The 24,506-nt window shown below is 38.6% G+C and overlaps 1 protein-coding gene and 1 pseudogene across 16 annotated transcripts in view; one reads left to right on the top strand and one right to left on the bottom strand.

Annotated features, from left to right (window-relative positions):
• Positions 1 to 24,506, top strand: part of HELB (DNA helicase B) — a 70,689-nt gene that overhangs the window by 28,666 nt on the left and 17,517 nt on the right. For 9 of the 15 annotated variants that reach the window (XM_086400114.1, XM_086400107.1, XM_086400113.1 and 6 more), the window contains 9 exons: positions 744 to 913; positions 3,056 to 3,934; positions 6,735 to 6,912; positions 8,307 to 8,448; positions 12,343 to 12,497; positions 19,523 to 19,604; positions 20,082 to 20,141; positions 21,661 to 21,889; positions 22,710 to 22,853. In XM_086400114.1, coding sequence (XP_086256240.1) covers positions 744 to 913; positions 3,056 to 3,934; positions 6,735 to 6,912; positions 8,307 to 8,448; positions 12,343 to 12,497; positions 19,523 to 19,604; positions 20,082 to 20,141; positions 21,661 to 21,889; positions 22,710 to 22,853 — 2,039 coding nt within the window. The remainder of the gene's footprint in view (positions 1 to 743; positions 914 to 3,055; positions 3,935 to 6,734; positions 6,913 to 8,306; positions 8,449 to 12,342; positions 12,498 to 19,522; positions 19,605 to 20,081; positions 20,142 to 21,660; positions 21,890 to 22,709; positions 22,854 to 24,506) is intronic. The other 6 variants (XM_086400116.1, XM_086400117.1, XM_086400115.1 and 3 more) reach the window with 4 other exon arrangements.
• Positions 10,691 to 11,878, bottom strand: LOC147371890 (ubiquitin-like FUBI-ribosomal protein eS30 fusion protein pseudogene; annotated as a pseudogene). Its single transcript, XR_015163822.1, has one exon. The product of XR_015163822.1 is annotated as a ubiquitin-like FUBI-ribosomal protein eS30 fusion protein pseudogene (transcript).

Raw genomic sequence — 24,506 nt, 5'->3', positions numbered from 1 at the left:
GGATCACAAAAAGTTGGACACGACTGAGTGACTAACTTGGGGTTAGATGATCTTTAAATACCTTTCAGTTCCTGACCTGCTCTAAAAGTATGATTCTAGGTCTCTCTCTAACTTTTGTATCCATAGGATTACCTTGAGTTGTTAAGAAAAAGTTCGGTTGTCGATTATTCTGTTTAAGAAGGCAGAGAAGAAAAGCAGGAAAAGAACAATCCATTTTGGAAAGATTTCAGTTCAAAATGATTTAAAATAACTTTTAAATATGGTTTGTTATCTGGACATTCACATATATGGAATGTTTTATTTCTTAATTCTATCAAATGAATTTGGCAGTAAGTAGTAAGTACATCATTGAATGACTTCCATGATGAAAGAATCATGACTATAATAAGAAAAAAGATTATAAAGTTTAATATGTAAATGGTTTTTAATGCTTAGCTTTGAATGTATATATCATTTAGTCGGAAATTTTATTCTGTTGCAAGTAGGAGGAAACAAAAGTCTAAAGGGTAGTTATCTAAGCATTTGAAGAACATAAATTTTGATGTTAAACACAATGAAAGCCATCTTGGTACAAAAACAATTGTTATAATACAATCAGTTTTCTCCTGCTTAAAGTAAATGTGTTACTCTCTCTTTGATTGGAATTTCTTTAACTAATTGTGCTAAATGAGAAAGTCCATCAAATCAGTTGTTTTATGAGCTCATTTGTTAGCTTGGATTTGTTCTTTTCTGATATCCTGTAGTTCCATTTATAACGGTGATGAGAGCTTTGCAGTTTCCAAAAATAATGGAATTCCTTCCCGTTCTTCTGCCCCGACACTTCAAACAGCTCATAACCTCAAATTCTATAGAGGTGTTGGAAGAAATAGAAGAGATTTTAGGTACACAGCCATGGAAACTTGGATTTCGTAAAGTAAGTAAGACCTTTGCTTAGCTTTTTGTAATCTTATACAAGGCAGGATATCTCAAAATTTACAATTTTGCATCTTTTTCAAAGGAAATAAATTTGTATGACCTCAATGTTGATTTATTCTCCTTTCAGTGTTACAACTAAATATAAACTTCTAATACCTATCCTTTTATACAATAAATTTACAAAGGAAAACAAAATAGCAAAATAAATGATATTCATATCATCAGTACTTTAGTTACATAATTTAATTTCATGACTTTTTTTGTAACTAAATTGCTGTTGCACCTTGAGTATAGATCTCACTGAAGACACAAGTTCTTAAGAGTTTGGCAAGTCCATTCTGCTATGTAGCACAATTCCTCACTTTCTTATTTGAACTTTCAAAAGCCTTCATTATTCATACGGTACATCGTGATGTCATTTGATTTTTTTCTTTGGCACAATAATGTCATTTTCAATTTCTTTGGCACTTCTGTTTTTGTTATTAGATGCCAGGAGTAGTAAAGCGATACTGTGAGGCTCCAGAGGTGTTGAAAACGAAATGTGGCACTTAAATCAGTACTTGGTTATAAGTGGTTTTCCAAATGAAAATACAGTTTAAAGATTCTGATATATTTCGTGGGTTCCCCAAGAATGTTTACAGATTCCCTCCCTCTTGAGAAATACTGGAATAATGAATTTATTCCCTCTGTAAAAGGACTATGATTTCAATATGCTCGGGGAAAAAAGACTCTGGAGCACTATTATCTATATTTATTCAGTAGGACAGAGAGGCAGAGCAGTGAACCTTCTGGGATTCAAGTGGGAAAAGGAGGCTTGGAGTCCCCTGTTCAGCATGTAAACCACCACCCAGAGTAAAGATTTTTATTGAGGTTTTATGTTCGTTTGCTAGGACTGCTGTAACAAATAGCATAGACTGGGTGGTGTAAACCACAGAACTTTTATTTTCTCACAGTTCTCAAGTCTATAAATCCAAATCCAATCAAGATGTTAGCAGGGTTGGTTTCTTCTGAGGCCTCTCTCCTTAGCTTATGAGGAGCTGTCTTCCTGTGTCTTCACACCATCTTCCCTCTGTGCTTGTCTGGGTCCTAAAGTCTTCTTATAAAGACACCTGTCATCTTGGATTAGGGCCTATCCCACATCTCATTTTAACTTAATTATCTTTTTAAAGACCCTGTCTCCAAATATGGTCACATTCAGGGTTCTGGGTGTTAGAATTTCAACATATGAATTTTGTGGGGTACACATTTCAGCTCATAAGTTGTATGGAGGGCTCCAGGGGTGATGTCTCCATGAAAAAAAAATGGAGCTAGTAGGTGACCTACTGAGTGGGTCATGATGAAGGAAGTTCTATACCTCATGGAGCTAGTACATGACCTACTAAGTGGGTCATGATGAAGGAAGTCCTATACCTTTTCAGTAGAGTTTGGGCAGAATTGTTGATAGGCACATGGAGAACTAAACAAGTCAAGAAAATGAGGCAGTCATTAACTCCACAGTACACACAAGAGTTCAATATATAATTTATGTAATCACAGCATATTATGTCACTCAACTGTGGATCCCATTTATACTGATTTAACCAAAATCAGTTTTCAAAATGGTACTGTAACTTTTTCAAAGATGGGAGAAGTATGTCTTTAGGTGATAGTATAAAAAAGAGCAAGTTCCATGAAGAAAGACTTTCCAAAGTAAGGAGGTAACACTAAGTATCTAATTTTTTTTTTTTAAATTAAAGAATAGTATAAACAATACTTAGAAATGTGGAGATAAATTCTGGAAGAAATAGCTAAAAGTGTTGGAGGTGTTGCCTTTAGACGTCATGGAAAGGGTAAGTCAGGGATTCATATATTTTGTGATAAGGCTCTTTAGTGTTACTTGACTTTTAAAACTGCGTATGTATTGCTTTGAGAAAATATAATTTTAATTAGAGCATTATATAGATCTCTAATCACAGTAAAATTAATTAAAAAAATAGTGATGTGTTAGGTACATAGTTTTTCTCCTCCAAATTTCATTGAAACACATGTCTTCTAGAACTTAAAAATTATTAATAAATGCCATAGTTTTCACTGTAATTCTCGTAATAGTTATCAGTCTTTATCACTCTTATAAAACAATATGAACTTTATTTTCTTAAAGATAACCTACAGAGAACTGAAGCTTTTGCGATGTGAAGCAAATTGGACGTCATTTCGTCAATGCAAGTCTCTTTTCCAGTTAATGACAGATTTGGAAAAGAATGCATTAATAATATATTCTCACCTGAAACAGATATGTAGAGAGCAGGGGCACACGTGTGTTGAAGAAGCTGACTTAACTTTTCAACTGTCGGACCTCATGTCTTTTCACGATGCTTGGCAGTCTCTGAAGTTCTTGAAGGATATTGGCGTGGTGACGTATGAGAAGGGCTGTGTCTTTCTTTATGACCTTTACCAGGCTGAGAGAGGCATTGCCTCTTCAGTCTGTGACTTGATGACCAGGCCTCCATGGCAATTACAGGTTGATGTCAAAAAGGTGCTTGCGTCTATTTGCACCACAAGACCTGAGAATTCAGGAAGTGGTGATACACTGAATAAAAGTAAACCTGATGAAATAAGATTAGAAGATCTTGTGGATATTTTGGACACGCAAGACAGCAGTGACCATATTTGGGATGATGGTGAAAAGGAAGTGAATGCAGAAATGAGTGAGGGTCAACTGGATCAGGACCAGATGACTGCTCTGGACATGATTTGCTCCAATGCTGTGACAGTCATAAGTGGGAAAGGTGGTTGTGGGAAGACCACAATTGTTAGCCAGCTTTTTAAGCACATAGAGTTGTTGGAAGAAAAAGAAGTGAAAAAAGCTTGCGAAGATTTTGAACAAGACTGGAATGTACCAGAAGAATGGATCACCTTCGCCAAGCAAAGTCAGCAGGAACTGGACAAGGCTATAGAAGTTTTACTTACGGCACCTACAGGGAAAGCAGCTGGCTTACTGAGACAGAAAACTGGTTTTAATGCTTATACACTATGTCAGGTAAAACCTCTTACATTTTTTTCTACACATAAAACAGTTAAAGATGGACTTAATGGTTTTATTTTTCATTTCTTCCTGACAACAATTAGTGGGCATTTATTGAATGTTTTCTAGACCCTTACCTTGTGGTAGCTAATCATTTAGATCAGAGATGCCCCAGCTTCCAGGCCATGGACTGGTGCCTCCTATCTGATCAGCTGCAGCATTCGATTAGAAATAAAGTGTGCGGTAAATGTAATGCCCTTGAGTCTTGAATCATCTTGAAACCATCACACCCTCCTCCTGCCCCCATCTGTCCATGAAAAAATTGTCTTCCATGAAAACAGTCCCTCGTGCCAAAAAGGGTGGAGACAGCTGATTTAACTCAATGCGACTCAAAACAGCCAGTCTATAAACTGTTAACTGTTTACAGGGAAGTAGGTGCTCATGCTATCACTGTGCTGCTTCCTTCTTTAAGGCAGTCTTATTATGATAAAAAAAAGTCAACTAAAGTGTATGCTTAATGCTGTAGTTCGGAGAAGGCAATGGCACCCCACTCCAGTACTCTTGCCTGGAAAATCCCATGGACGGAGGAGCCTGGTGGGCTGCAGTCCATGGGGTCACTAGAGTCGGACACGACTGAGCGACTTCACTTTCACTTTTCCCTTTCATGCATTGGAGAAGGAAATGGCAACCCACTCCAGTGTTCTTGCCTGGAGAATCCCAGGGACGGGGGAGCCTGGTGAGCTGCCGTCTATGGGGTCACACAGAGTCGGACACGACTGAAGTGACTTAGCAGCAGCAGCAATGCTGTAGTTAGTTTTGATTCTGGCATATGGCCCTGTTCTCATTGCGACTGGTTACAAACATGTCAGAGTCCACATTCTGTGGAATGAAAGCTCCGTGAAAGTGAAAACTTGGGTCATCTGGTTTAGTGCTTTATCTCTTCTGCCTACAACAGTGCCTGGCAAATAGTGGTTGCATAATAAGCATTTCAAATGAATTAAGATGCTTGAAAAAAATAACTGTGGCTGTAGTTGAGAGTTATGAAGTTTTGAACTTATAAAGAGTTGGAGAGTTTCCTTTAGCTCTGACCTGCCATTTTATAGATCAAGGAACTTAGTCCTTGGAAGATTTCTGAAGGAAAAAATAATTGGAGTCTAATGGATGGTGAAGCTCAGGTAAAAGAATGTTTTATTTAAGGGAAAGGCCTTCCCAGAGGCATTGAGGAAAATCATCAAGAGGGTGTAGAGATTTTGAGGGGACTTTGTTGAAAGGAATGAAGTGTGTGTAAAATAATGGAGATTGCACTTGGTTTAGACTGGGAATTTGAGCTTTAAAGTTTGTATTTTCCTGTTTCATAAAGTCGTTGACAAAGGAGTGAAGTGGGAAAATGATGTTATCTGCATTTTACAGAAGAGCCAGTAGAAATTTGAGGATGTTAAACAGTTGGCCCCAAACTTAACCAAGGGCAGAGCTCGCCCTGGGCTTCATGTTTGTAACCTCCCAGCTTGCTGCTCTTTCCACCGTGCCACGATTCCCTTATTTACTACAGACTTTGAACACCTAACAAACAAGCCTGGACTTGATTACTGGGGAGTCATTTAGGTTCCCAGGCAAAAGAGTGAAATGGAGAAAGCAGCTCTGAGGAAGGCTGCCTAGAATCATGGGATTCCCTGGTGGCTCAGGTGGTAAAGAATCTACCTGCAATGCAGGAGACCCGGTTTTGATCCCTGGGTCGAGAAGATCCCTTCATAGACCCACTCGCCATCTCAGAAATTACTTTTGCGTTACATTTATCACATGAGTGAGCATAGTGCTAGAGAAGTTCAATGTAGCTCATTGGTGGGGGAATCTTCTTATCAGTGTATGATTTTGTCCATTATGCCTTCATGTCTGGTTAGTCTGAAGGACTGAATTAGAAGAGGAGAGGCCAGAGAAGGATCATTACTGATTTTCATCTTATGTTCCAACTCTGATCAATTAGTAGTATCTTAATATTGGGTTGGAATGCTGGGAGGACATTTCTGAAGCTATGTTTAGGCTCAGGAGAGCCCTGAGGTAGTTGTTATATCATTTATTTATCATTTTTGGGCTAGGGATACCAGCAGATAATGCAGATAATTTTTTAGTGACAATGAGCATACACACACACACACACTGCACATATATATATAAACAACATAGAAACATTTTTTGAATGATATACACCAAAAACATTTAACATTCTCTGGTTGTAAATTTAATAGTAAATATTTTTACCTCTGTAATAGGGTTTTTTTTTTTTTTTTAGTTGTCTTGTTGGTTGTAGTGGTGGTAGTTTTTCAGTGTTGGGGAAGTACTTGAAGAAAAATAATATTTTTATAGTTAGTTCAGGCAGGCAGCCCTTTATTTCCAGAATGTAGTATTCTAGTTGAGAGAAGAGTGAGGCTTAAGTGTTTGGGCTATCTCCGAAGGCCAAGAGAAGGTTTAATTGCAGTTGGAAAGAGCAGGGAGCTCACTCTGCTTAGCACTCAGGAGTGGTAAGCAAACGGTTGGGATTCTGGTGGTGCAAGAGCGCTGTTTGTGGAATTAAACACATTAAGTACTCACTAGGAAGCAATTTTTTGAACTATTTCCTCTATTTTTCCATTCTATAACTTTTGTGTTCTCTATTTCTTTCATCTTTTCCCCCATGTTATTGTACCTATATCCTCCCCGTCCCTTCCCCATTTAAGAGTTTTATTTTAAAAGAACATGTTGTTAAATTTTTTTGATTTTTTTTTTTTTTTTTTTGGTGAATTTTTAACCTGAATTTGGAAATGTCATACTTTGCTTGTAGGTCAATTATAGTTTCTATTTATGGAAGGAAAAAAAAAAGACCAAGAACAGGCCATGGAAATTTTCTTCGGTTAGAGTTCTGGTTGTGGATGAAGGGAGTTTGGTATCTGTAGCAATCTTCAAGTCGGTTTTAAATTTATTGTGTGAGCACTCCAAACTTTCTAAACTTATTATCCTTGGTAAGTTAAAATATTATTGGAATCCTAATTGTTTGGTTCAAATCACTGTGATTAGTAGGTTGTTTTGGGGTTTTCCAGGTGGTTCATTGGTAAAGAATCCACCTGCCAATGCAGGAGTCTCACCAGAGACATGGGTTCATTCCCTCGGTTGGGAAGATCCCCTGGAGAAGGAAATGGCAACCCACTCTGGTATTCTTGCCTGGAAAATCCCATAGACAGAGGAGTCTGGCAGGCTACTGTCCATAGGGTCGCAAAGAGTCAGACACGACAGCACGCATACACACACCCACACACACACACACAGTAGCTTGTTTATACCATTTCAGTGTTTTAATATCCATATCCTACAGGCGAGAAGGCATTTTCAGAGCCCACACTAAAGGCACACTGAGTTCATCTGACCACCTGTATCAGCTCAGTGGCTTTTTGTTTCGGTTAATTATTAGCAAGCTAGGCTGTGAATGAAATACACTTGTGAGGGGTTACAGTAATTACCTACATGATGACCATTAAAATAGTAGAACTGTCACAGACTCAGAGTAAAGCAGGATGTAGATCATTTGGAAATAATAAAAAGTCTGAACGATAGACCACTTAAAAGTAGTTTTATGATTTTAAGCTAATAGTGCAAATGAAACCTCGCTAGCTTAAGTCTGTTCCAATTTTGGTGAGATTTAGTTAGATTCTATTGGGTAGTACTGACGTGTAGACTATATGATTTAATGGAGGAGAAAATAAAATTGCAATGAGAGAATCAATATATTTATAAATTATTGTTTTAGGTATTTGAGAATATTGTATAAGCAGTTGATTCTTTTAATAGTTGAGCATTCTCTCAGTTTCCCAGAAAATAGTTTCTCTTTTCTCTAGGATTTGCTTGTTTGTTTAAAGTAAAAAGATGTGTAATAGAGCAGAACATTATCATTACATTACTGAAATTTATCTGTTATTAAATGCACTGGATTTATTTCACATTTTAATGTTAATTTTATTTATTTGAGGCCATAAATTTTTCCATGTTTAGTAAGACATTGAGCAGGATTGAATAAATGACTAAATTACCTAAGACCTATTTTTGTCTTTACATGTTGGTGAAAATATATGCCCCAACACATATCTGTAAACATATGAAAAAAGTTCAATTCACATTTTACCTTACCATGTTATCACTGTTTTTATACTTTATATTGTTTAATTGGAATGCTTTTGTTGTTGAATATTTTTGAAGACTTAATGTTCTTAAGTAATTTTAAACAAAGATTTTTTCTTCTTTTTTTCTCAGAGTAAGTCTTTATAATTATAGCATTTATCAGAAGGGAGAAATAAAAATAATTTCTCAATTTTAAGATCCTAGTTACTTAAAACCTACTGTATCTGCTTTTTCTGCTTTTCAGGTGATGTTAGACAGTTACCTAGCATTGAGCCTGGTAACTTGCTGAAAGATCTTTTTGAAACTCTTAAATCAAGAAATTGTGCTATTGAACTAAAGACAAACCATAGAGCAGAATCTGAACTAATTGTGGACAATGCTACAAGGTATATTATGACTAAAATTCTGTGTTTTCTTTCTGTTGTATTGGAAATAAAGGGAAAATACAGGCTTTTGAATTAAGGTGATTCAGTGCAGTATGCTTACTATACTCTTTTAGCAAAACTTTTCTGTCCTTCAGTATATGTATATTTTTTGTCCCATAGTTAGAAAAGAAAAATTAATATTTTTCATTATTGGCCCAACATAAATTGTTGTTGACACCACCCTTATGGCAGAAAGTGAAGAGGAACTAAAAAGCCTCTTGATGAAAGTCAAAGAGGAGAGTGAAAAAGTTGGCTTAAAGCTCAACATTCAGAAAACGAAGATCATGGCATCTGTTCCCATCACTTCATGGGAAATAGATGGGGAAACAGTGGAACAGTGTCAGACTGTATTTTTTTGGGGTCCAAAATCACTGCAGATGGTGACTGCAGCCATGAAATTAAAAGACACTTACTCCTTGGAAGGAAAGTTATGACCAACCTAGATAGCATATTGAAAAGCAGAGACATTATTTTGCCAACGAAGGTCCGTTTAGTCAAGGCTATGGTTTTTCCTGTGGTCATGTATGGATGTGAGAGTTGGACTGTGAAGAAAGCTGAGTGCTGAAGAATTGATGCTTTTGAACTGTGGTTTTGGAGAAGACTCTTGAGATTGGATTGCAAGGAGATCCTACCAGTCCATTCTGAAGGAGATCAGCCCTGGGTTTTCTTTGGAAGGAATGATGTTAAAGCTGAAACTCCAGTACTTTGGCCACCTCATGCGAAGAGTTGACTCATTGGAAAAGACTCTGATGCTGGGAGGGATTGGGGGCAGGAGGAAAAGGGGACGACAGAAGATGAGATGGCTGGATGGCATCACTGACTCAATGGACGTGAGTTTGAGTGAACTCCAGGAGCTGGTGATGGACAGGGAGGCCTGGCATGCTGCGATTCATGGGGTCGCAAAGAGTCGAACACGACTGAGTGACTGAACTGAACTGAACTGAAATTGTTGTTGAAGTTTAAGAATAAATATGTTTTCTACATTTTAAAAGTATATTTGTGAAATAAAGTTGCATCAAGCTTAGACACCAGAATAAACCCAAGGGGAACAGAGTATTGGAAATGAGTTCATTAGAATTCAAGGGCCAAGTGGGGAATACATTCCCTGTAATTTTTATAAGGGGAGAACCCAAAGCATAAAAAGATGTTTTACTCCTCGATGAATCCTGGTGGTACCTGTGGCATATGACTTCAAGAGTAGGAAAGAATCCTTCTGTTCCCGTAATCTTTGCATAAGCCTTTAGAGTAATCCTCTGTAATAGATGTAATGGGGCTACAGAATATTAAGAAACTGTTTTATTCTGTGGACCACAATTTATCTTTGTTTCCAACTCTTACAAGTTGCTATTTTTTTATACGTTTTTTTTTTTTTCTGGTTTCATTTTCCTTTTATTGGCTGTAGTGCATCCTTTATTTCTGTATCTGCATGGCATTATTTTTGGTTCTACTTTATCACTAGCCGTTGCTTAGGGAATTCTTGGGATCATGGGGCAATCAACTGAGTGGCAGAGGTTTATAGTTGATTGGTGTAAAAACACAGTAGGGGTCCTGAACTGTTGCTATGATCACAAATTTAGCATGAAACTTCATTTCATGCTAGAAGTCACCAAAGAAGTCTTAGGTCTTCTTTGCACAACATTTTTTGTACCTCTGTCCTGCCATTGGACCTGGTATGTATCCATCTGGGGCTTAGAATCTGGAACTAGATTTTTGACTGTACTTGAGGACCAAAAATGACTTACTAATTAATGTAAAATTAAATTGAAAGATAGATTTTGCTCAAAGAAGTACTTTTTTTTTTTTAAGAGTACTTTCTTTATGATGATTTGTTTTCTGTCAGAAGAGTTCCTATTTCTTTAATGATAGATGGAAAACTTGATAGCTTATATGGAGGTCTTTGCAGTAGCTATCTGGTTCAGATATTCAGCAGGACAGGATATTGCATTAGACTACAAGATGCTGTTTTTGTTGTCTAAACATTTTCTTGCTTGGATGTCAGCAAAAACTATCTCCCTGTCCCTGTCTACCCTGGAGAGAACAGAGAGGTAGAGAAAGAATGGATAGGAATAGTGTAGATGATACAGATTCATATTGAGACAGTAAGAAAAATAATGTAGTTGATGTGTAATATTCTTCCCCTGTAACTCTTCTGCCCCTACATAAAGGCAACCTCGGTTTTGGAATATTGGTAGATGATTGGTCATTTTATTTATTTATTTATTTTTTTTATGACTGGGTTGAGTGGCTTTATTAGAGAAAGCCAAGATTACAGAGGACTTAGGAGTTAGCATTAGGGCCCTTCTTCTTGCCAAAGGTGGGCACAACATTGACAAAGCGCCGGTTGTACTGCATACGCCTCTTGGCCCTGCCCGTCTTTTTCTTTTTCTTCTCTTGCTTGGCCACCTTGGGAGTCTGACCTCTCACTTTCCCAGCACGGGCCAGAGAACCATGGACTTTACCTCCAAGCATGCGGCCGGCTACTTCCACAGTGCTCAGAGCCTCCACCCCATACTGGCCCAGAGTAGCCTCATCCTCTAGGGGCGTGCCAGCCAGGAGCAGGACTTGATCTTCTGGAGAGATGCCCTCCAACGAAGCTACATGAGCCTTGATTTGGGTGACCGTCTCTTGGCCGGTCACCTCGAGAGTGTGTAGCTCCTGGGCGCGGACAAAAAGCTGCATGTTGGAGACTAGATCGCGGACACCGCTGCCACTACTGCGAAGATGGAGTCGAGAAAGAGTGATTGGTCATTTTAAAGTCTAGAAATCTTTGGAAAAATATGAAGCACATTAGATGTCTTAGAACTCAATTTTCTCTGAAACTTAGGAATTCCTTTTAGTAACTTTTTCAATATCTTTTGAGCTGTGCTCCTTTCATCATTTGTTCTTGGTCATCATCACCAAGTGATTAATGACAGATGAGTCCCAGTGATACCATGAACAGAGAAAGAAGTGTTACATGTCCTGGGTCAGAAGCAGAACAGGAAATCCATGGTGATTCTCAGCACCCCAAGTTAAACCTGGGATAGTTCAGCAGGGCCAGCCTTCTCCTCTCTCCTTCCTTCTCTTCCCACCATTTTGGGAAGGGTTGAAGATGACACACAGGAGGGTTAGACCTTTGATAGCTAGGCTGAGGTTGGTCTTTATGGGGAGTCAGTTTTCTAACAAATAGCCAAGGAGGGACTCTAGTGTGATCATGCCACGGGCCCTTACTATGTTTTCTGTTATGGCTTGCTAATCTTGGGGTGTACAAGGATAAAAAATGATTGAGAAGGGGATAGAAGCAAAGAGAAGATGCTGATACTTGGTTCAGTTGAGAAGATGAGTCCATAGATATGATATATAATAGAAGAAAGGAGAAAAGAAAGAGTGTAATGTATATGTATGGAAAAGCCCCCAGAGAGTCTAAATTAATTTAAATAGAAATATGGAGCTCATTGGGTCCAAATTTCCATCGTAGCTCTTCTGCTTTCCACCTCTGTGATCTTGGACATCCCCACTGTAGTTAACTAAGCATCATGCTGCTTTATCTATGAAATGAGGATAATACCTACCTTGTGTGGTTCTTTTGTGGTTTGGAGAAAAGTAGATCAAGTTCTCAGAATGTTGCTTGGTAAATTTTTTCTAATACTTTAAATGTGCTAGGAGTAGGGGACTGATGGATAAATGTAGCATTGTGGTCTTGGCTAAATCTGTTTTGAAACTCATTTAGTATTTATAATGCATGTATGGGTGGCCTTTTCACCCTGTTTATAACCTATTCACAGATACGGTTATAATGACATTATCTCTGCTCGTATGTGAAGACACATTTTTGGATGCTAATGTTCTTGGTGTATTATTTTATCTTTGTTTAAGAATCTCAAGACGCCAGTTTCCAACATTTGATGCAGAGTTGAATATCTCTGATAATCTGACATTCCCTGTCTCAGTACAAGATAAATCATTTATTTTTGTCAGACTCCCAGAAGAAGATGCCAGTTCTCAGTCCTCAAAAAGTGATCATCAGTCTTGTAAGTATAAACTTTTATGTTATATAGGGTTAAATATTTCAGTTTTATAATTCAGTTATTAAATAACTACTTGTAATTTTATTTGACAGTAATATAAATATTGCTAGTAAAACATTAGGCACTGAAAATAAATTAATGTATTAATTTAATAAATTTATTAATCATCAAAAGCAGATTACTTTCAAATTTTGTAAAGAAGTAAGCTCATGCATACTAAAGGACTTAGTAAATATTTGTTGAGTAAATAAGTGGATGTAGATGATTAGATTGCTGTGCTGTGCTCAGTTGCTCAGTTATGTCTGACTCTTTGTGACCCCCATGGACTGTAGCCTGCCAGGCTTCCTCTGCCCATGGGATTCTCTAGGCAAGAATACTGGAGTGGGTTGCCATTTCCTCCTCCAGGGGATCTTCCTGACCCCAGGGCCGAAGATGATTAGTTTACAATAAAGCAAAAGCCCCAGTAATCCCAAGTTTATTCTTAGTGAATGAAGCTTTTTTTTTTTTACAGCAATTGGAAACATTTGTTGTTTTGAGGACATTTGTGAAACAAAAGTAATGGCTGTCAAACTGTTGCTAAGCTGAGTTCCTAACAGTTCAGTTTCTAATAAAATGGACAAACATCACTTCTAATTAGTATTAGGGTAACAGTGTGATAGGATTGAGAAAATGCATGGGACAAGGGACTCTTCTCCCTGTGTGTATGACTCGTGTCTCATCACTCCACCATTGGTAAAATGGGGGTCACAGCGACAGCATGGGACAGTTGTGAAGGTTGAGGGAATTTGTCAGTTTTGAGGAGCTATGTAAATGTTATTTTTTTGTAAATCAGTTCAGTCCGACTCTTTGTATCTGACTCTTGTTGACCCCATGGACTGCAGCACGCCAGGCCTCCCTGTCCATCACCAACTCCCGGAGTTTACTCAAACTCATGTCCATTGAGTCGGTGATGCCATCCAACCTTCTTATCCTCTGTCGTCCCCTTCTTCTCCTGCCCTCAATCTTTCCCAGCATCAGGGTCTTTTCAAACGAGTCAGCTCTTCACATCAGGTGGCCAATGTATTGGAGTTTCAGCTTCAACATCAGTCCTTCCAATGAACACCCAGGACTGATCTCCTTTAGAATGGACTGGTTGAGTCATGTAAATGTTATTTTTTTGTAAATAATAGATATTAAATTATTACTCCAAATGAATTTATTTAAATAGATTATACCTTTGAATCTTTATATTATAAACTTGCTTAGCAAGCTTTTAAAAATAGTGTAGTGGTTTAGTCAAAATTGAATTGGCGAAGATTTAAATGGTTATTATTGAGAATTTATTGTAGTTGCCACAGTTCTTCAAATTATGTGCTTATTACTTGGCAGCTTTCACTCGGCTTGTGACATTCATTGACATCCGACTTTATCTGTAAACCTTTCCTCCTCTGTGTGTGTCCCATCTCAGTTCCCTTGGGTTAGTGTTCATTCACACATTACAATATTCTTTTTTTAAATGAGATCGTGTAATAATCGGATTCTATAAATGTGTTCTTGGTGGTGTTTTTTTTTAATTATAGAAATCATTTATATTCCTTAACAGAAGTCAAATGGTACAGAAGCGTTTGAAATAAAAATTAATATTTCCTTTAATCATTCCCACTCCTCTTCCCCTGAGTCAACTCCCATAAAAGTTACATCCATAGGAAGAACTTGGTGTTTATCTTTATAAAACTTAATTAGATCCATGTGTATATGCTAAGTCACTTCAGTCATGTCCGACTCTGTGCAACCCTATGGACTGTAGCCTGCCAGGCTGCCCTGTCCGTGGGATTCTCCTGGCAAGAATAGTGGAGTGGGTTGCCATGCATACACAGACCAATTTAGTTTTATATAAATTGGATTATAAGCTGTGTATTGTTTTTTGGCTTGTTTTTTATTCCACATTTTGTGAATAATTTAGATAATGTTTATCCTCACCACAGCTTAGTTCATAGTAGATATCAGTACAATTGAAGAAAATGAGACAGCTATGGTTAAGAAACTTTCTTTCTCTGCTATTCCATTTAGATCTACTTGAAATAAGTTTAGTTTTATTTCTGGCACTCATTCTTTACATTAATGAGAATGTTCTTAAAAAAAAAGTTTCAGAATGGTAGCAGAGCTTAGCTGATGCTGTTTCTCTATCTTAATTATAAACTTCAGCTGGAAAATGAGTCTCTTTAAGAGAATTGAATAAATACTCATTAGAGAGGCATATAGTACTTTTTCATGAATAATTAAGTATTATTACTTAACACTTAAGTAATAAGTATTTCTTAATAAATTACCCAGTTATTCCTATTATTGCAAGATACAAAGCCCTGAGACAGGCTTCATAGCTGGGCTGGAATTCCAATGATGTTAAAATGTGAGAAAAAATGCATATCTTAGAATCAAGGAAATACAGTGTGTATATTGATCTGGAAGATGTAGGGAGAGTGAACAAATCAAGGAGCAGAACAGCATGATCCTGTATGTGTGAAAGAAAACAGGGCTCTGGGAGACCTTTGCAAGCAGGGCTTGGCTGGAGGTAAGCTGAGTGTTGGCCATGTTTTACTGATAACCCTTTCTTCATCTGAAAAATGAAGGGCTCCATGAGCAACTAATTCAGTCTTCCTAGAGCAAGGCTTACAAGTACTGGGCTTTTTCATTCCCTTTTGATTTATCTGTGAGGGAAAGACCTAAAAGCCCCAAATATTTTTTCCCCAATTTTTATATCTTCTTTCTTGAGAAATGTTCCCTGATTTGTAACATTGCTAAGAGAGATGAGAGGAAGCCAGCTTCTCAGGCTGTGAGGAAGGACAAGTTGTAAGTGGACATTATCACTGTCAGTGATCTGAGTGCTATAAGAGGGAGGCTGGCCACCCTACCCTGCTGGAAAACTTCTTTTACTTCCAAGGGCCTCAGTTTCACTTTCGTAGCAAGGATGTAGTCAGTGGTGAGAGTTAAACTATTTAATAGCTGGCAGAGTCTGGTCACTATTGGAATAGATGCCCTTCCTGTGTCAGGGTTAACCTATTAGCTGTTGAATCATGGGGAGATCTAGGGATTCTGGAGGAGGGAACCACATGGTTGGGGTGTGAGGGAGGGCTTTGTGGTGTTTGGGGAGTAGCTGTTCTCTAGTCTAGATACTATAGAAATATCTCCCTATTTTATACAGGTCTGTATCAGCTAAATGTCAGCTGTATCAGCTGTATCAGCTCTGGGTATAATAATACGTGCATTATATGCATATTGTGATGATTGAATTAAAGATCAAATCACAGATGCAAAGCATATAAGATTCTCAAACTATAACTGGTGACCACTAGTGCCACCAGAGCTTAAAACAGAAGTCATCCGTTAATAATTCGGTTACATATTTTGTCCTCTTGCTCATACTTTAAATTTAGCATTCACAAACCATCGATAAATATTCAGTGATAATACTACAAATTAGGAGCTGTCTGGGCTAGTGGTTAAGGAAGAATGTCTGGAACACTGCCTTCATTTTGTTTTCTTTTGTTCTGGCTGATGAAGCAAATAAGGTTGATGCTCCCATGGTGAACCTGTATCCCATTTGATGAGACCCCTCAGCAGGAATTCTGAATGAGTTTGCCCTCAGTCAGTCTCTCCCATCAGGAAGCTTCCACAAGCCTGTTATTCGTATCCACCAGAGGGCAGACAGAATGAAAACCACAATTGTAGAAAACTAATCAAACTGATCACATGGACCACAGCCTTGTCTAACTCACTGAAACTGTGAGCCATGCCATGTGGGGCAGCCCAAGACGGACAAGGGTGGAGAGTTCTGACAAAAAGTGGTCCACTAGAGAAGGGAATGGCAAACCACTTCAGTATTCTTGCCTGGAGAACCCATTGAAGAGTATGAAAAGGCAAAAAGATAGGACACTGACAGATGAACTCCCCAGGTCAGTAGGTGCCCAATATGCTACTGGAGATCAGTGGAGAAATAACTCCAGAAAGAATGAAAGGACGGAACCAAAGCAAAAACAACACCTAGTTGTGGATGTGACTGCTGATAGAAGTAAAGTCCAGTGCTGTAAAGAGCAATATTGCATAGGACTCTGGAATGTTAGGTTCATGAATCAAAGCAAATTGGAAGTGATTAAACGGGATATGGCAAAAGTGAACATTCACATTTTAGGAATCAGCGAACTAAAATGGACTGGGATGTGAATTTAAGTCAGATGACCATTATATCTACTACTGTGGGCAGGAATCCCTTAGAAGAAATGGAATAGCCCTCATAGTCAACCAAAGAGTCTGAAATATAGTACTTGGATGTAGTCTCAAAAATGACAGAATGATCTCTGTTCATTTCCAAGGCAAGCCATTCAATATCAAAGTAATCCAAGTCTATGCTCCAACCAGGAATTGTTCTATGAAGACCTCCTAGAACTAACACCCAAAAAAGATGTCCTTTTCATTATAGGAGAGTGGAATGCAAAAGTAGGAAGTCAAGAGATACCTGGAGTAACAGGCAAATTTGACCTTGTAGTACAAAATGAAGCAGGTCAAAGGCAAACAGAGTTTTGCCAAGAGAACACTCTGGTCATAGCAAACACCATCTTCCAACAACACAAGTGAAGATTCTACACATGGACATCACCAGATGGTCAATAGTGAAATCAGATTGGTTATATACTTTGCAGCCAAAGATGGAGAAGCTCTATACAGTCAGCAAAAACAAGACTGCGAGCTAACTGTGGCTCAGATCATGAATTCCTTATTGCCAAATTCAGACTTAAACCACTAGACGGTTCAGGTATGACCTAAATCAAATCCCTTACAATTATACAGTGGAAGTGAGAACTAGATTCAAGGGATTAGATCTGATAGAGTGCCTGAAGAACTACAGACAGAGGTTTGTGACATTGTACAGGAGGCAGTGATCAAAACCATCCCCAAGAAAAAGAAATGCCAAAAGGCAAAATGGTTGTCTGAGAGGGCCTTACAAATAGCTGAGAAAAGAAGAGAAGCCAAAGGCAAAGGAGAAAAGGAAAGATATACCCATTTGAATGCAGCATTCCAAAGAATTGCAAAGAGAGATAAGAAAGCCTTCTTCAGTGATCAGTGCAAAGAAATAGAGGAAAACAATAGAATGGGAAAGACTAGAGATCTCTTCAAGAAAATTAGAGATACCAAGGGAACATTTCATGCAAAGATGGGCACAATAAAGGACTGAAATGGTATGGACCTAACAGAAGCAGAAGATATTAACAAGAGGTGGAAAGAACACACGGAAGAACTGTACAAAAAAGATCTTCATGACCCAGATAACCATGATGGTGTGATCACTCACCTAGAGCCAGACATCCTGGAATGTGAAGTCAAGTGGGCCTTAGGAAGGGTCACTACTAACAAAGCTAGTGGAGGCAATGGAATTCCAGTAGAGCTGTTTCAAATCCTAAAACATGATGCTGTGAAAGTGCTGCACTCAATATGCCAGCAAATTTGGAAAACTCAGCAGTGGCCACAAGACTGAAAAAGGTCAGTTTTCATTCCAGTCCCAAAGAAGGACAATGCCAAAAAATGTTCAAACTACTGCACAATTGCACTCATCTCACACACTAGCAAAGCAATGCTCAAAATTCTCCAAGCTAGCTTCAACAGTATGTGAACTGTGAATTTCCAGATGTTTAAGCTGGATTTAGTAAAGGCAGAGGAACCAGAGATCAAATTGCCAACATCCACTGGATCATCAAAAAGCAAGAGAGTTCCAGAAAAACATCTACTTCTGCTTTATTGACTATGCCAAAGCTCTTGACTGTGTTCAGTTCAGTTCAGTCGCTCAGTCGTGTCCGACTCTTTGTGACCCCATGAATCGCAGCATGCCAGGGCTCCCTGTCCATCACCAACTCCCAGAGTTCACCCAGACCCATGTCCATTGAGTCAGTGATGCCATCCAACCTGACAACAAATTATGGAAGATTTTTAAAGAGATGGGAATACCAGACCACCTAACCTGCCTCCTGAGAAATCTGTATGCAGGTCAAGAAATAAAGGTTAGAAATGGACATGGAACAACAAGGATGGTTCCAAATAGGAAAAGGAGTACATCAAGGCTATATATTGTCACCTTGTTTATTTAACTTATATGCAGAGTACATCATTCGAAATGTGGGCTGGATGAAGCACAAGGTAGAATCAAGATTCCCAGGAGAAATATCAATAACCTCATATATGCAGATGACACTACCCTTATGGCAGAAAGCAAAGAAGAGCTAAAGAGCCTCTTGATGAAAGTGAAAGAGGAGAGAGAGAAAGTTGGATTAAAACTCAACATTCAGAAAACTAAGATCACGGCATCTGGTCCCATCACTTCATGGCAAATAGATGGGGAAACACTGGAAACAGTGAGATTTTATTTTCTTGGGCTCCAAAATCACTGCAGATGGTGACTGCAGTCATGAAATTCAAAGATCCTTGCTCCTTGGAAGAAACGTTATGACCAACCTAGACAGCATATTAAAAAGCAGAGACTTTACTTTGCCAACAAAGGTCTGTCTAGTCAAAGCTATGGTTTTTCCAGTAGTCATGTATGGATGTGAGAATTGGACTATAAAGAAAGCTGAGTGATGAAGAATTGATGCTTTTGAACTGTGGTGTTGGAGAAGACTCTTGAGAGTCCCTTGGACTGCAAGGAGATCCAACCAGTCCATCTAAAGGAAATCAGTCCTGAATATTCATTGTAAGGACTGATGCTGAAGCTGAAACTCCAGTACTTTGGCCACCTGATGGGAAGAACTGACTCATTGGAAAAGACCCTTATGCTGGGAAAGATTGAAGGTGGGAGGAGAAGCGGACGACAGAGGATAAGATGGTTGGATTGTATTACTGACTCAATGGACATGAGTTTGAGTAAGCTCCAGGAGTTGGTGATAGACAGGGAAGCCTGATGTGCTGCAGTCCATGGGGTCACAGAGAGTCAGACTGAACTGATTGATTGAAACAATGTTATAATTCAGTGCTTTTCTGTGTTAACCTTTTTCTCCAATTATCAGATTTATATTCTGCAGTTAGTACTTTACTCAAAGAAAAGGACCTAGAAGACGTGAAAACATCACAATTTATTGCATTTAGAAGGTAAAGCCTTTACAATATTTTATTGTTTTTAAAAGTGCAGCTTTTAAATTTCATACCTTGTTAATCTAGATGCTATTGAAATGGGAGACTCTAGTAGTTCATTACTGTGAATCCTCTCTTATTTTGAGGTATTCACATGTTCATTCATTTATTGGTCACGCTGCACAATTTGCGGGATATTAAATCCCTGACTAGGGATAGAACCAGGCCCATGGCAGTGAGAGTACTGAGTCCCAACCACTGGACCACCAGAGAATTCCTGAGAGAGGGCTCTTTCTACCAAATATTATATTTGGTAACTAATAGAAAATCTGAATGGAAGAAATACTTACATTTAAATCAAAATTACTAAATACCTTTTCCTGAGGAAAGTTCTGGAAACTTTTGATAGAACCCCATATATCATAATTGTTGGTAGTAGAAATCTATGCAAAAGAGATTCCATTAAAGTGACCCTTGCATTTTCCTGTGTTGCAGGCAGGACTGTGACGTGATCAACGCCTGCTGTTGCAAGCACTACACAGGACATCTAATCAAGTGAGGACAGTGCTTCCTGAATTCATTGTACTTTCGTTTGTTTATCATTGTAGTTTATCATTGACGTTTTTCATTGTAGTTGCATATTTAAAAATCTTTTTTCTCCATTGTGAAGTCAGCTGATCTCTTCAATTAAGTATGATATAGAGCCTTAGGAATTTTTGGTAATCAGTGTAATGAGAAAAATAAGGAATAAAATTGTCCTTGTAGCTTCCTACCTCTAGCCTCTGCAGATTGAGCTTTGAGAATTTATGGCAGTTTTTCAAATTAGATATGTGTGAAATGTATTCAAGAACCTTAGCAACAGGATGCCTGCAGAGAGCACCTTAGGTGAACATCTGTCGGGGAAATAAATGAATAGAAAAGCCATGCTGTTCACACATAGGACAGGCTACATAACTTCTCTTGCATTTATCAATAGGGCTTCCCTTGTGGCTCAGCTGGTAGAGAATCCACCTGCAATGCAGGAGACCCCAGTTTGATTCCTGGGTTGGGAAGATCCCCTGGAGAAGGGAAAGGCTACCCACTCCAGTATTCTGGCCTCGAGAATTCCATGGATTGTATTAGTCCTGCTGCTGCTGCTAAGTTGCTTCAGTCGTGTCTGACTCTTTGCGACCCCATAGACGGCAGCTCACCAGGTTCCCCTGTCCCTGGGATTCTCCAGGCAAGAACAGTGGAGTGGGTTGCTATTTCCTTCTCCAGTGTGTGAAAGTGAAAAGTAAAAGTGAAGTTGCTTAGTCGTGTCCGACACGTAGCGACCCCATGGGATCACAAAGAGTTGGATACAACTGAGTGACTTTCACTTAATAATAATAATACCATTTATTAAGTGCAGAGAATCCGGAAATGTTTAAGTTACTAGAGGATCTCCTTGTCTATTGAGGAAAGACACAAAAAACCATGATAGGTACCCCCAACAAAGGGTTAAAAAGCACATAATTGGGGCCATCAAGTCCGGGTCTCAGTCTTGAGCAGGTAATTTCACCTTTCCATGTAAGTAAGAGAGCATACTTACTCAGAATCTCCCTCGTAAAGTTGTAGTAAAGGTGAAATGAAATAACATACCTAAAGCACTTACAATTTGCTGCTATTCTGATACAGTGTCATAATTATTATAATAGAAATATGTACAAATGTGTGAAACGTGAATTGGAGTAGTGATAACAGAGATTGGAGAGGAGAGGATGAATTTAAAAGGAAGAGTCAATAAGAGTTTTGGTAACTTTTGGAATGTGAAGGGAAAGTCAGACATCAGCCTTTATGCCAAAATTTCTGGCTTGGGAAAAAGTCAGCTGGGAAATGTCATTGAGTTTGAGGTGCTTAAGTGAGTGTAGGTAATCAGACCACAACTGTGGGAGCCTCCTGATTTCTTGGTGACCTTTGGAGACCAAAAGTGATGTAAAGAGTCTGTGGAAATTATTTTGAGAACTGGATCAGATCTGAGTGGGAGTCAGTGCATAAAGAAAATGAAATTAAGGTTTTCCAAACTCTCATACTGTATTCTTATTTTCTATCCCAGAAACCATCAGAATAGACTTGAATTTGGAGTTGGTGATAAAATTTGTTGTACCAAGAATGCATATCTCTCAGAGTTACTCCCTGAAAATACCTTCAACAGTCCACGAAATAATGAATTAAAAGCTAGTGGTAAAGACTTTAATGGTGGTACTCCTGGTTTTGCTAAAAATAAGCATGACTTTGAAAGTGGTACTCGACTCTGCAACGGAGAAATATTTTTTATAACAGCGGTAGGTGATAACAAAAAAATAGTACCTTTTTACCTCTGAGGGATAGATTTGGTTTTCTTTTTATTGCCTGAGGATTGATTCAGAATCTAATCATATGAGAGCTGACAGTTTGCTTCCATAATTTTTTGTTAAGAATTTTTGGCTTTGTATCCATGAGGAATCTTGATTTGTAGTTTGCCAGTGACATCTTTTCTGATTTTATGAGGCCAACTAATGCTGGCCTCATAAAATTAGTTGGGAAATGTTCCTTTCTCTTACATTTTCTGGGAGACTTTGTGAAAAAACAAATTTTTAATAAGTTTGAAGTGCTCAAGTAACAAAACCAAGGGACAAGTGACATTATATTATGTTTTACAAAGCAACATTTCCGTGGTTGCTGCTTAAATATAGAAGCTGTAGAAGTGGTCTCCTTGAATTTGCCCTCATTGTATAAACACCTTTGTAAAGTTAAAGTTTATTCTTTAAAATTTGTAAAGAAAAGTGAACTCTTTGCCAAAAATATATGCAGACTTATACAATCACTGCAAGAAGTAAAATGCATAGTCTTCAGAGTAAGAACAGCAACACAGACTGTTCTCCGAAGAGTCAAATTAAGGTTAAATTTCAATGACCAAAAACTTTCACTTATGTTTATTAAAGTATTTGGGTCTGTCTGTATTCAATTGGTGCTCAAGCGTAGATTTTAAGCTTTTTGAAATTCTTAACAATGATTCATGCTATTTTATTCATAAGGTGCTTGCATTTTATGTTCAATCCCAAATAGACCTTTGCAGAGTATGTATTAGAAAACATAAAGAGCAGTTATTTGTTTTGGTGACAGGATAAAACTGATGTAACTGTTGGAAAGAAAAGATTTTTGACCATTAATAATATGGCTGGCCTGGAAGTAACTGTGGATTTTGGGAAACTAATGCAATATTGTCACATAAAACATGCATGGGCAAGAACGATTCATACTTTTCAGGTAAGAGAGGACTTTTATAAAATGATTTAAATAGCTTGCCAAGATGGAGTACATTGCATTATTTTCTTCCTAATTTTTATTGCTTTTATTATTTTTTTAAATTAGTAAACAAAATACACAATAGCACAGAAACTACTGTACAGACACTAACGTTTTGCTCGTTCTGCTTCAGAGCTCTCTATATTTTCCAGATCTAAGACACTGTAGTTAAAGCCTCATTCTGCAGGTCGTCTTCCTCTGTCTCCCGGGAGAGGGATCAGGACCAGGAGGACTAAATTTCCCTCTTGCTCTGTCTCCAGTGTGACTTGGCATGGCACTTTTACTTCAGTTCAGTTCAGTTCAGTCGCTCAGTCGTGTCCAACTCTTTGCGACCCTGTGAATCGAGCACACTAGGCCTCCCTGTCCATCACCAACTCCTGGAGTTCACTCAAACTCATGTCCATCAAGTCGGTGATGCCATCCAGCCATCTCATCCTTTGTCGTCCCCTTTTCCTCCTGCCCCCAATCCTTCCCAGCATCAGGGTCTTTTCCAGTGAGTCAACTCTTCGCATGAGGTGGCCAAAGTATTGGAGTTTCAGCTTCAGCATCAGTCCTTCCAATGAAGACCCAGGACTGATCTCCTTTAAAATGGTCTGGTTGGATCTCCTTGCAGTCCAAGGGACTCTCAAGAGTCTTCTCCAACACCACAGTTCAAAAGCATCGATTCTTTGGCGCTCAGCTTTCTTCATAGTCCAACTCTCACATCCATACATGACCACTGGAAAAACCATAGCCTTGACTAGACGGACCTTTGTTGGCAAAGTAATGTCTCTGCTTTTTAATATGCTGTCTAGGTTGGTCATAACTTGCCTTCCAAGGAGTAAGCGTCTTTTAATTTCATGGCTACAGTCACCATCTGCAGTGATTTTGGAGTCTAGAAAAACAGTCATATACTGTTTCCACTGTTTCCCCATCTATCTGCCATGAAGTGATGGGACCGGATGCCATGATCTTAGTTTTCTAAATGTTGAGCTTTAAGCCAACTTTTCACTCTCCTCTTTCACTTTCATCAAGAGGCTCTTTAGGTCTTCTTCACTTTTCTGCCATAAGGGTGGTGTCATCTGCATATCTGAGGTTATTGATATTTCTCCCGGCAATCTTGATTCCAGCTGGTGCTTCTTCCAGCCCAGCGTTTCTCATGATGTACTCTGCATAGAAGTTAAATAAGCAGGGTGACAATATACAGCCTTGACGTATTCCTTTTCCTATTTGGAACCAATCTGTTGTTCCATGTCCAGTTCTAACTGTTGCTTCCTGACCTGCATACAGGTTTCTCAAGAGGCAGGTCAGGTGGTCTGGTATTCCCATCTCTTGAAGAATTTTCCACAGTTTATTGTGATCCACACAGTCAAAGGCTTTGGCATAGTCATTAAAGCAGAAATAGATGTTTATCTGGAACTCTCTTGCTTTTTCGATGATCCATCAGATGTTGGCAATTTGATCTGTGGTTCCTCTGCCTTTTCTAAAACCAGCTTGAACATCTGGAAGTTCTGTAGGAGCCATATAAAGGAGTTAGGACTTCTTTGAGAGCCCAGGGAGCCATTAATGGGTTTTAAGCAAAATCTGATGTGGCTGGATTTGCATTTAACAGATGTGGCTGCTTGGAGGACAGTG

This window comes from Bos grunniens, chromosome 5, assembly GCF_055505025.1.
Source record: "Bos grunniens cultivar Pamir isolate PY7600 chromosome 5, Bosgru_T2T1.0, whole genome shotgun sequence".
Taxonomy (NCBI): domain Eukaryota; kingdom Metazoa; phylum Chordata; class Mammalia; order Artiodactyla; family Bovidae; genus Bos; species Bos grunniens.
This window is presented reverse-complemented; position numbering and strand designations above follow the sequence as displayed.